Source organism: Rhododendron vialii, chromosome 8a, assembly GCF_030253575.1.
Source record: "Rhododendron vialii isolate Sample 1 chromosome 8a, ASM3025357v1".
Classification (NCBI taxonomy): Eukaryota; Viridiplantae; Streptophyta; class Magnoliopsida; order Ericales; family Ericaceae; genus Rhododendron; species Rhododendron vialii.
Genome location: NC_080564.1, coordinates 27,615,224 through 27,628,708, shown reverse-complemented (window position 1 = coordinate 27,628,708; position 13,485 = coordinate 27,615,224). Strand labels below are relative to the sequence as shown.

The window sequence follows — 13,485 nt, the reverse complement described above, 5'->3', positions numbered from 1 at the left end:
AGCTTTAGAAATAGTTAATATGAGCGTAAATTGACCCAGAAATCTGAGTTATCGAAAGAAACAAGTAATGCTATATTGAATATAAAAGCAGCCGAGATTTGCTTACCTGTTCTATTGAACTTAACTTAAATCTGATAATTTTGTTCTTATTTACCTTATTTTTTTGCATTTATTAGTTTTGCGCCAAATTTCTTTGGGTTATTGATTCGTCTCGACAAGAGGAATCGGAAAAGTAATTTTTTTTACTTTTACCCAAATATTTTGAAAATAACCACTTTTTAGCAAAAATAATGACATGTTAGCGCTAAAAAAATAGTTATTTCTTAAAATATTTGGATAAAAGTAAAAAATTTTTACTTTTCTAATTCCTCTCGTCGAGACGGATCAATAACTCATAAAAGTTTGGTACAAAATTAACCAATGCGAAAAAAATTTAAATTAGGATAAAAATTTCAATTTTAAATTAAGTTTAAGTTAATTTCAAAAGAACAAGGGATGTAATGCCATAGAATTTTTTTGCATAAATGCAAACATTAAGGTCCCGTTCCGCAACGTAAAATAAGTACTTATTTTTTAAGAAGGTAATTTCAAGCTTAAAAATAATGTGTTTACGCAAATAATTTTCCTACGAATATGGATCTTGTTTAATAAATCTCATCAAGATCTTTAATACGGTGCAAAAAAAATTAAAAAATTATTTTTCATTTATATTATTTTTGAGTTTGAAAATGTGAAATAAGCTGCTTATTTTTTAAGAAGGTTTCTGGAACGGAGCCTAAGGCTGCAACTGCAAAGTACTGTAGAATAAAGAAGTTCTGCCCTTTGATGTCAAGTATACATCATTTACTTCTTCCCAAGACACCATTTTGTACTCTCCAACAAAATTCCACTTCTACAAAGAGATAAACACAAACTGCTGAAATCCACAGTAATAAAAATGGAGAGAAGAATCACTCTCGTATCTCACATTCCCTTCCTCTTGTTCTTATTCCTCTCACTTTCCACTGTAAGATCTCTCTCTCTCTCTCTTTCTCTCTCTCTCTCTCCAACTTTCGTTTTTGGCCTATAGTGAACTTTGGTCTTCCTACATTAATCCCATTTCTTTCTTTTGTTTGCAGGTTTCACTATCCGTGACAAGTGAAAACCCGTTTACAGCCAGAGCCTCAGTCATCAGGTACTGGAACAACCACGTCTCCAACTCCAGACAGCCCCTAAAGCCCCCCCCTGATTTCCTTTTATCAAAAGCATCCCCTCTATCCGCCGTGGAAACGGCGTTTTTTGCCAAACTCGCCGCCCAGAAAGCGCTGTCGTCCCACCTCTCCGCCTTCTGCTCCGCCGCCAACTTGTTCTGCCTCTTCGACGACGCCCCAATGACGACGACGTCGGACAAACCAAATGCCGACGCGGACTTCGCGTTGTACAACAACAAGAAGTTTTCCAACTACGGAACGTCGCGGGTCGCGGGCGCCGACGTGTTCAAGAACTACTCCGACGGTACTCTTTTGTTTCATTTGTAAAAAATCCTGTGACAAAATTTGAAACGCCGACGTGTTCAAGAACTACTCCGACGGTACTCTTTTGTTTCATTTGTAAAAAATCCTGTGCCAAAATTTGAAACCTTCACGTACGACCCATAATTATTATTCTCATTAAAATGGTGTTGTAGTTTCGTTTGCTAGTACTTATAATTTAATTTTTTTTATAGACATTATAATTTAGCTTTTTAGTTTATACCTTTTAAATTTTTTACTTAAACAAATTAAAATAAATTATAAAAGTGTTTGTTATAGCTTTTTATAAATTGTAAAAATAGTATAACTTAACCTGTTTGCGTAAATAAGCTTTCAAATAGCTCTTCATAAGAGATTGTCCTAAAACTTGAATAAGAATAACTTATTAACTTTACTATTTTTTTGTTCATTCATATTCTAACCGCTTACAATAAGAAAAAAAAAAAAAATCAAATCGGAGCTTCAAATATTCTAATTTTTTTTGGATAAAAAAAGCTAGTAAAGCCAAATATAAGTGATTATTCATAATTGGTAACAAACACCATTTATTAGTTTTTTAAAGCAAATAAGCTGATTATATAAGTTGAATTATAAGTGTTAGAAAATGGGCCCAGTGTCTAATTGGACAATCTAAGTTTATATCTCATTTGGTGCACATTCTCTATTACTACTATATGGGCAGTTGCATATATATATATATATATAATTCCTTCATGAAAAAGAACTATTGGGTTATTCTTTTGAAGAAAAATTCAAAAGAAACTTCAACATTTTATTGGATATCAATGAATTCTTTAAATTTATGAAGAAATTTTGAACCTTTCCTTGAAAAAAATACTATTATTTTTAAATTCTCGTTTTGCGTTCAAATTTTGAAACCGAGTAACTAATGGAGGCTTGTATGGATAAAAATAGCCTGACCAATAAACATGGTTATATATTCATTCATATGAAATAATTGCACTAACAATGCATACCAAAAAAAAAGATAATTTTATTATTATCAAATGAATGTTTATCATGTGATTTACTACCAACTTTGAGTTATAAGATTTGTTTTGTCAAAAGAATTTGCATTGCGTTGTCTTAATTTTGGGTTCGGCTCCAGTCCAAAACGTTAATATTCATTTTGGTCCATTGAATAGCTGGGATCAACTCTGTTGCATCCAAAGCTCCACAGCATGCCATGTCATGTTCTCACATTTGCCTCTTAAAAGAAACGGAGATTGGTTAACGGAAAGACCAGCCAAAGTAACTGCAAAATCCAAATCAAACTCCACCCCAGTTTAGATTAAAAAAAAAACCCACTCCAGCTAGCTAAACTAATATTTAATAAAAAAATCAATCTTTTTGTTACCATAAAACTTCAATTGTCAACGAGAAAAGTTTGTCTACTTCAAGAACTCTTTTTATTTTTTTTCCAGACGTCCAGCTAAGCAATTGATTTTAATTTTTTAGATTTATTTTAAAAATATAATGAAAAAATTAAGTGCTCTAATTTTTAATCGGTTTGAACCAGTGCGAAAATCTTATTTTTCTGATCATTTTTTTCGTAAACAGTTATAATTAATTTTTATCTCTAGGGCTTTTATAATAAAGTATCTGCTTTACATGGTCTCAAATAATGACCAGATACTTAATTATAAGAGTCCTAGAGACAAAAATTAATTATGATTTTTTAAGATAAAATAATTAAAAAATAAGATCTTCGCGCCAATTCAAACGAATTGAAAATTGGAGCACTTAATTTTTTCACTATATTTTTAATATATGAATAGTCTAAAAAATTTAAGTGCTCCAATTTTCAATGCATTTGAACTGGTGCGAAGATCTTATTTTTATGATCATTTTATCTTAAAAAATTATAATTAAATTTTGACTCATAATTAAATATCTGCTCTATAAAGTCTCAAATAATGAACAGATACTTAATTATGGGAGTTATAGAGACACAAATTAAGTGGCTCGATCATTAGCGAGAGACTCCAAAGTGAGTAATAAGTATGACACAATTCTGTTCATATTTGTTGTACATCAAAATATAATGTACTCATAGTTTTATTGCAAGAAATATCTGCTGAATAATGGCACAAGCGTTAAAAATAGGGAAATGATATTGTCACTTTCTTTTTTGTTAACGTCACTTCCATACAAAAAATACACTTGCAGGAGCGTGGAGTTAAAAAAAAAACGTAGTAGTAAAATTAACAGCTTAAAAATATGAACCCACTTTTGCATTAATGAGGGCAAGTGCCAAGTAAAATCTGAGGCGACACGTGGAGTGGAGTTTGCTTTGGATTTTGCAAAGTTATTTTGGCTGAACTTTCCGTTAACTATTTTCCGTTTCTTTTGAGAGGCAAATGTGAGAACATGACATGGCAAGTTGTGAAGCTTTGGATGCAACAGCGTTGATCCCAGCCATTCAATGGACCAAAATGGATATTAACGTACTGGAGCCGAACCCCTTAATTTTGCATCAGAAATTGCTGGTCAATCAACCTAAATAGTTGGTCAAATGATCATGTAGCTAGAATAGTCTGACACCCGAGAAATTTTTTAGTGCTAAGTGGATATATTTTTTGTGATGTCCGTTTGGCACTCCTGAGCCATTTGATATACTTTTGGACGGTTCAGATTGAAACATTCTCTCTCCTCTCACTCCTGTTATTTCTACCTATTATTTTTTCTCTAAATTTGAGCTAACCAAAATCAAAATGGACGGTCCGGATGCACCGAACGGACAAGCACAGTAAAATTTCTCGTCGGCACCCTATAGTAGTACAGTAGTAATTTATAGTGCTTGTCAATCTTTTCAAGTCCTGAATCGCTTTTATTTTGAGATGTCCTACTGTCTCAAAAGTTTTTAGAAAAAATAAAAAGTAATTGTACTAATTTTTTTGTTAAAAATTTTGATTTCGGCACTATAATTTTTGATAATAACACAATATAATTGTATTTTATTATTCAAAATACAGATAACATGAACACTGAAAGTTAAACAAATAACTAAGTGTGATTATTAAATTTTAAAGTGCTAAAATCAAATTTATTTTTTTAAAAGAAGAAGCTATCCCTTGACTGCACACATGGTAAAGTTGTTGGGACTGCAATTCAATTTGCAGCTCGTACATGTAAAGTGGTTGAAACAGTGGAGCATTCAATAATTCAAGTACCCAAAAAATATATCACGAGAAGACAAATTAATAATACAGATTCACTTTAAAGTAAATCGATACTATTTATGTATCTTTTCAAAATATGTTTCTGCGTACTAAATCGATACTATTTATGTATCTTTTCAAAATATGTTTCTGCGTACTTAGCCTTGCTCGTGCAGTATTTGTGTTTCAATTATGAGATTTTTACGTACAAAAAAGTGAAACTTAATTTCCATTAAGAAAAGATAAAATACTTAATTACCACTAGGTTCACTTTTACAAAATATATTTACCATTAATGAAAATGTCACCAAAAACTCTAGTATCATTGGATACCCTAAAATCTTAAGGTACCCTAAGATTTTTGGGTTTTAGGGTACCCTAGAATTTTAGGGTTTAAGACATCCAAGGGTTTAGGGTACCCTATGATTTAGTTTTAGGCGCTTTCATAAAACCTTAGGCTCCGTTCAGTTGTCGAGAAAGTTGTGTGGGAAATTGGTTCCCAGAAAAAGTGAAGTGAGGTGAAGTAAAATAAAAAGAAAATTATTTTCCTGTGAGTGTTCATTTGACAAAAGAATTTTGCAAGAATAATTAAGATTTAGTTGTTCATTTGTCAGGAAAAAGAAACTTTCGAGAAAATTTTGTAAGTGTTCATTCATTTTCCTTTTCCCGCGACGCAAAATCCTGTGTTTTTTGCAGGATCACTTTTGCAGGAAAGTAATTCCTGCAGGAAAATTTAAAAAAATGTTTCCTACTACTTTCCTGCCAACTGAACAGTACAAAAATAATGGAAAAGTTGATTTTCCCATCATTTCCTGTACTTTCCTGGCAACTGAACAGGGCCTTAGTGTTTAGATACTTTCATAGGAATTTTAGAGTGTACTTTCCTATTATAGGGTTTTAACGATTTATACATTTTCATATGATACCTTAGAGGTTTAGGCATTTTTATAGGGTACCTAGGGTTTAAGAACTTTCATAGGATGCTTTAGGGATTAGGCACTTTCAAGATTTAGAATTTTAGACACTTTCGTAAAATTTCCGTATTTCATTAATTAAAAGAGACTGGAAATTAATATAATTTTTATTTTCTGGATCTAGAGCCTTTCAATTATCACATGGTATTGTCATGCCGTGTACCCGCCTGATTCAACTACTGTACGAGGAGAAATTTCAATTTTCGCTTACGTACGAATTTTTTTTCGCAGGAATCAATTTCGCAACCGGCTCCTTCACCCGCTACAGCCGCAGCTCCACCGGCCACGGCGAGGGGTTCACGACCTACGCCGACGACGGCAACGTCGCCAACGCCAACTTCACGTCCTACGGTTCTGCCGCCACGGGCGGGGCCGGGGAGTTCTCGAACTACCACCCGCGAGTCAACGTCCCCAACCTCCGGTTCGCTTCCTACGACTCCGATTCGAACGGTCACAAGCTGTCGTTCTCGAGCTACACTCAGGATACCAATTCGGGAAGTGAAGGGTTTGCGAGCTACGGAAAGAATGGCAATGGGGTGCCCGTTGAGTTTGGCAGCTACGGTAATGATGCAAATCTAGCTATCAAATTTGTTTAGGGAGTTTTTTATGCTTTTATCTTCTGACCTATACGCGTTTTGTCTACTTTGTTCCTAGACTATTAAAATTACTTATTTGATCACTCAACTTCCTGATTGCGACTCCATTTGGTTCGATTGTTAACGCCATCTCAGTTTTTGGATGGAAAGTTGGGGCTTATATACCTTTTTGCTCTTCAAAATATTAGCGAATTTTCAATTTAATTCCCAATCTAGACATTTGTCCGAATTTCACCATCCAATGCGCGTTTTTTTTTCAAAACTTCTAAGTTTATTGTATAATTTTTTACCATCCATTGCTTGTTTACTTCAAATTTTTCAATCCGTAAAAAAAATATGGACAGAAATTCTTGCAACCAAGAATACCCCTTTTTTAACGGAAATTCATGCAATCAAGAATATATTCATTATTGCAATCAAGAATGCCCCCATTTTGCAGAAACAAATAAGGGCGTCATGGCTGGAGACCATTTTGACTCACATTTTAAACACTAGGGAAAGTTGGACAAATGTCTGGATTGTGGACCAAGTTGACATTTCACTAATATTTCAGGGGCAAAAAAGGTAAATACGCCCCGGTTTTCCGTCCAAAAATTGGAATGCCGTTGACGATCAGACACTCACATTTTAAACACTAGGGAAATTTGGATAAATGTCTGGATTGTGGACCAAATTGACAGTTCACTAATATTTCGGGGGCAAAAAAGGTAAATACGCCTTGATTTTCCACCCAAAAATTGGAATGCCGTTGACAATCGGACTAAGAGGGTTACAACTAGAAATTCATAAAAGGAAGTAAGTGGTTTTAATAGTTTAAGGACGAAGTAGGCAAAACGTGTATAGTTTAAGGAATAAAAGCATAAACAAAAACTTTTGTTAAGAAATGGGTCCTCTCTTGTCCTCATTTTATCTAAATCTCGATCGTTTATCTCGAAAATTAAATTCAATAGCAGCACATTGAATTTGTTGACAGTGTTCTATCAATGAGACTAAATTGCAGCCGATAAAAAAAAAAGAGAGACTAAATTGCAATTATTGACCATTGAATCCCGGGATATAAGATCGAAATTTGGACTATTTGGTCAAGCCTAAAATAAGGATGGGGCATTTACCAATGATTTTGGAACATATGTGTTCCATGTAAGATAAATAACACTCATACCGGTATATGTAGCGGAAATAGAATCAAACTATTCTCTAACAATTGTTTTTTAAGTTTGAACACTAAACACACACACACATACTAGATTTAGGTATCTTTCAACCTATGCATGACCTGTGCCTAGATTGATGGAGATCATAGGCTTATAATATGTTAGGTTATGGATATCCTTAATCTTCCTCAAGAAACCTTATAGTTTCTCTCAATCATGGAAACTTAAACTTACAAATAATGGAGATAGTGGAAAGCTAAGAGCTTTGAAACCACAACTACAAACATAATGTAAGTTGGCAATCCCTTAATCACCCATGCGACTACGTGGGCCTTAAAAATATTTCTTACATTCTCCCACTAGCCCACGAAACACATGTTTGCATTTGAAGGTGATAAATACTTTAAAGGGCCATACAACTGAAATTGCCCATAACTTAAAATTTTTGAAAACCTTTTACTCCATTAAAAAAAAAATCAAACTTGAATCATAGCAGTAGTGCCGTAACTAATAGACATTCCCTTCCATGTATTACAATGTGTGACACTTCCCAACGAGTACCGGATAAGACCGAATTAGATATACTTTATAAATGACTAATTAATAGTCATTTAGGGTCCTCTTTATTTATCTCAACGGATAACCTTTATACGTACTTCTTACCTTATGGGTACATGTATGTTTTTATTCTTTAAGAACACTTATAGCGTGACAACTTAAATTGAGCAACATACAAGAGAAAATCATCATAAAATGAGCTAACAAGCTATGTATTCATTACATGACATAAATTGTTTGCCGGCAGAAATTAGCTCAATTCTTTATACTCAATAGTCACAAATTTTGTTTATGAATTCTCTCCTTCCTAATGAGGCACTTTATATGGATATACGTTATTCGGGTTTTATCTTTATCTTAGAGAAAACCGTAACCGAAATAAACTTCGTGATTGTCTCAATATAATATCGACAACCTTAGACCTTTTATTACATGCTAATGCTTTGTAGTATCGTGCATAGCTTCCACTAATTTATGCATTCGTAGAAAATAACTTGAGACATGATTAATGGGATGCATGTAATTCAACCTAAAATTCTTGGTTCTTAATAAGTACCTCATAACCTTTATTTGTAGCCTTCTAATGCTTCATATCATGGTCATTTGAATATTGACCTGGTAGACCCTTGATCAATATCCATGTAGCCCATAAAAATATTTGCTCCCTCTCCTTAAGTAGCATTCTTTTTCTCTACTTATAATCAAAATGATTGTCTTTTCGCAAGTTTCTTCTGGATGCTAGCAAAAACTTTATTTGATCTTCTGAAAATGAAATGCAGGTTAACTTTTAACGGCAGAGATGGAACTCCAAATACTCTTTCTTTGAGCATTAAGCTTTAGAGACTAACTTTTCCCACTATTAATGTTCAAACTTTCATCTAGTGCAAAACCTTGATCCATGCATACCAGACTAGAATACTTTCTAGGCAATCAATAAAAATTTTCACAACTGATAGTGGAATACAAGAAACAACTTTAAGAAACAATTTGAATGGCTACAATAACCAAGAAATAATGACTCTCAATTTATTTGTAAATTCTAACCTTCCTGTGTGTAGAGATGCTTCACATATGAATTTACGTAACACTAGCTTTATGAATAAGATAAATGATCAAAACAAGGAAACCAAATTCTCTGTACTTGGGGCATAGGAAAAGTTTATTCTTGACTTTCAAAAGATTATCTTAATTACTCAACTCAAACCACAAAAATAACAACCTCCTCGCAGGATTAAGTTTTTTTTATATTAATTTTCATGAATCAACTGAAACTTTAATCTCAAATCTTAACTGAAATAAAGTAAATTCAAACCTCCATGTGGGCAAAAGCTGCAACATGCACTAAATTTACTTCATTACAACAACAAGAAGACTCACCAATTTCGAACATCACATGAAACATATAATCTATTTACACAATTTCTGTTTTGGTGTTGAATCCACTAAAATGTCCCAAACAAATTAACAAAACTAATTATTTCCTTGTGGGCAAAATAATTAATTTTACTAATTCAACCTCAATGGTAGATGCCATGAAATACAAACACATATAATCCAATCACTACTCCATATGTGACTCTACTAATATCAAACATCATAATATCTCAAGATGATGTGGCTAATCTCAAGATATTATTATAACGTTCAAGTCATTTAAAAAGGGATCAACCAAAGTTTAATGGGACGACAACTACCACATATTCACTGTATAGTCTCACAATCGTGAGTGAGTGTCTAGATCATGTTGAAATAGTAAGCATGATTCCCACGTTTGGGAACTGTTCTTTTGGAGGCTTGGTACTGATAAGCTTCAAAGCAAGTAGAAGGATTTAGTCAAAGATTAGATGAAGACATTTGCCATTACGTATTTGATTTTGTGAGTGTTTCAATAAATATAAACTTATCAATTAAGTGTGTAGCTTTGCCTAAAAATAGGCTTATAATATGTATTGTAAAAGTATGCGAGTTGAGTGAGAGAAAGAAAGAGAGACGTGAATGAGAGCTTTGTAATTGTTTGGGTGATTTATCAATAAAAGTGTGCTTACTATTGTGTGTGAGAAATCTCCTCCTTCGATCAGTGATACCTATCTCTTCCTCTTTCCAACAGATCAAAGTTTCAACAGAAATTGCAAGCATACATAGGAAGCGAAATTGGTTTAAAACAAGTCAAACTCCACTGGTCATGCATATATGAAGACTTATTGGATCTAACAGCCAGTTACTAAAATTAAACCTTTAAACTCTCAGATAGATAGGCAAAAGCCTACAGACAACTCCAAAAATTGTTTCTGTAAATGCTCCTAAACTCGAGCACGGAATTGATGACTCTATGCATCAGTATCAAACAAAATGAGTCCCAACAGTAATGGAATATGAATTGTCCGTATACTAAACAAAATGAGTCAAACTCCCCCTGGCCTTTTTTTAATGATGGGAAGTTGGCCGGTGATTAGACAAAAATAGACTCTCGACTTTCCAAGATAAATCGAAACTATCAAAGACTTTGGAGTTTTGTGACAAGTGGCCGGACACTCACTAGCTAGATTCTGTAAGGGAGTGGCATGTAAAAGATGTACATATAGGGAAATAAGCATTATATATAGTATATCTCAAAAATGAAATATGCGACCAAGGCGTGATCTCGGGCTGACATGACACCTCAGTTAATTAGTATCAGAGAAATGAAATTACTAATGTCCTCCTGAATTTATGTGTGAATAACAATCTGTATACTAAACAACATGATCTAGAGGGATTGCTTTGATACCACATGTAAGATAAAAAATACTCATACTGGTATACTCAACGAAAATGGGATCGAACTATCCTCTAGCTAGTCATTGTTGTTCAAATTTGAACACCGACCATACACGCACTAGATTTAGGTGTCTTGCAACCTATGCTTGACCTAAGAGTGTCTAAATTTAATGGAGATCATTGGCTTAGAAAATGCTAGGTTAAGGACCCTTAATCTTCCTCGAGAAACCTTATAGTTTCCCTCTATTATGGAAACTTAAATTTACAAATAATGGAGATAGTGGAAAACCAGAAATTTTGAAACCACAACTACAAACATAATGAAAGTGGATAATTCCTTAATCGCCCATGTAACTAGGTGAGGCCTTAAAAATATTTCTTACTCCAATCATGTAGCCACTGTTATCCAAAGTATCCTATGCTGTTTTGCATGTTGGTATTACTACAGTCAAAGTAATGTTCTCAGGCACGATGAGGCTAATAGTCTTCGTTTCACAAAGGTTTTTTATTTTGTAAATACTTATTTTTCATTTTACGAAACATGTCATTTTTTCACAATACATTTCCTTTAATTTCCCAACAGGTGATACATCCAACGTAATGAGTTCGACTTTCACGGCCTACGGGGAGATGGGTAATGGTGCAAATGATTCGTTTACGGCTTATACTTCAAATGCAAACAACCCCGATAACAATTTCAAGAGCTACGGTGTGAATGGAAATTCTGCCACAGATAGCTTCTCGAGCTACCGACAGGGAGCCAATGCTGGTGGCGATTCGTTTCAGTCTTACGGTAGAAATTCGAACTCCGACAGAGTAAATTTCGTGAATTACGGGAAAACACATAGTGGAGGGACTGATACGTTCAGAGAATATGGAAAAGGATCGGTGGGACCTGTGGTCGGATTCAAAGCTTATGGCGTCAACAACAATTTCAAAGACTATGCTAAAAAAGGAGTCACATTTGCTCAATATGCCAATTTGAGTTCGAATTCTAATAAAGGTGCAACGGAGGGCAATGGTGTTTCCGTAAATAAGTGGGTAGAGCCGGGAAAGTTCTTCCGGGAGTATTTGTTGAAAGAGGGAACCGTCATGAAAATACCCGATATTCGGGACAAAATGCCGAATAGGTCGTTTCTACCCAGGGTGATCTCATCGAAATTACCATTTTCTACCGGGGGACTACTTGAGTTGAAGCGAATCTTCCATGCACATAACGAATCCTCTGCGGAACGGGTGTTGGTGCACGCGTTGTCGGAGTGCGAGCGGAACCCTAGCATCGGAGAGACCAAGCGGTGTGTGGGGTCCATCGAGGACATGATAGACTTCGCCGTGTCGGTTTTGGGCCACAATGCCACGGTGAGGACGACGGCAAACGTTAACGGGTCGAATAAGAACGTGATGATCGGGAAAGTCAAGGGGATCGACGGCGGAGAAGTTACCAAATTGGTGTCGTGTCATCAGAGCTTGTACCCCTACTTGCTGTATTACTGCCACTCTGTCCCAAAGGTTAGGGTCTACGTGTCGGACATCGTTGACGTGGAGAGTAAGGTTAAGATTAATGAAGGCATCGCCATTTGTCATATCGACACGTCGGCGTGGAGCCCGGGCCACGGGGCATTTGTGGCACTGGGGTCAGGCCCTGGGCTCATTGAGGTCTGCCACTGGATTTTTGAGAATGACATGACTTGGACCATTTCTGATTAAACACACACGACTAATGCCAAGGCCATTCAAAACTTTATTGGTGTGATGTCTGGAAAATTGCAACGCTGTCTCCATTAATTTAGGATGTTTTTGACCATTTGGAATTTGAAAGAATAAAGGGTTGGAAAGATTGGCAAGTTCACACTCTGCTGGAACGAAGTGCATGTGAAAAGATCGAGTGAGTTGTAGCCAGATAGATGCGACCCAGCCGTATTTTTTTTTGATCTTCCGACCAACCCGTATTTGGTTGTGCATTCTGTGAATCTGTCTTCTCATGCTATAACTTGATATCTGGATCAACTTACGCGCTTATAAAATTTTAAAGTAAATGACCAAACAAATTTTCAGTTACTTTGAAGACTTTTTACTGGTGGTGAGATTGGAAGTTTTAGGGAATAAGCTCTTCTTTCCCTGATTCAATGTGAATCAGCAGCCTACTTTAAGGAGAGAATCTAGCCACTTTAATGTTGCTTATACCTTCGGTGAATGTTTTTTTTTTTTTTTTCCCCGGGTCAATCAATCGGAACGGGACACTACATCATTGGAGTGGAAGTTTACGAGCTAATCAAGCCCAACAACTCAATCAACAGAAGAAATAAATCCATCACAGGAAAGAAACAAACGAAGAAAAAAAGCAATGCTCTAAGGGGAGAAATTATTGGACACCTTGACCTCTCAATTAGGAGTTTACATGAATGGTCAACTGAGCTGGACCAAATTGATTACCTTTCTCCAAACTGTTTTTTAATCCTCGAAAGTACTGTTCTATACCCAAATAGTAGATGCTTTTACAGTTGAATTGCTCCTAAGATTCATTTTTAGACGCAGTACTTTATCCTTTGTAATCCAAGTACAAAATATGGATCAAAAGAGGAGAAAGTTGGAGAGAGAGTTGGGGCAGGTGGGTTCCTCCGCCACCACCCCCCACCCCCCCCTTCTTTCCCCCTTCCTCCTTCCCCCTTGGTCTCTGATCTCTTCCTTCTCCCTCACCCCTTTGTCCCCCTTCTGCCTCAGCTCTCTCTCGCCTCTTCTTCAGCCTCCATGGTTGCGAGTAGGGTGAGATTCCT

General features: G+C 35.4%; 1 protein-coding gene across 1 annotated transcript; it reads left to right on the top strand.

Annotated features, from left to right (window-relative positions):
• Positions 1–813: 813 nt before the first annotated feature.
• On the top strand, positions 814–12,769 carry LOC131297969 (polygalacturonase 1 beta-like protein 3). The gene is made up of 4 exons (XM_058323206.1): positions 814–1,006; positions 1,119–1,494; positions 5,878–6,207; positions 11,295–12,769. Exons 1-4 carry the CDS (start codon positions 938–940, stop codon positions 12,416–12,418), a joined length of 1,899 nt encoding a protein of 632 aa, XP_058179189.1. The 5' UTR covers positions 814–937; the 3' UTR covers positions 12,419–12,769.
• Positions 12,770–13,485: the final 716 nt, after the last annotated feature.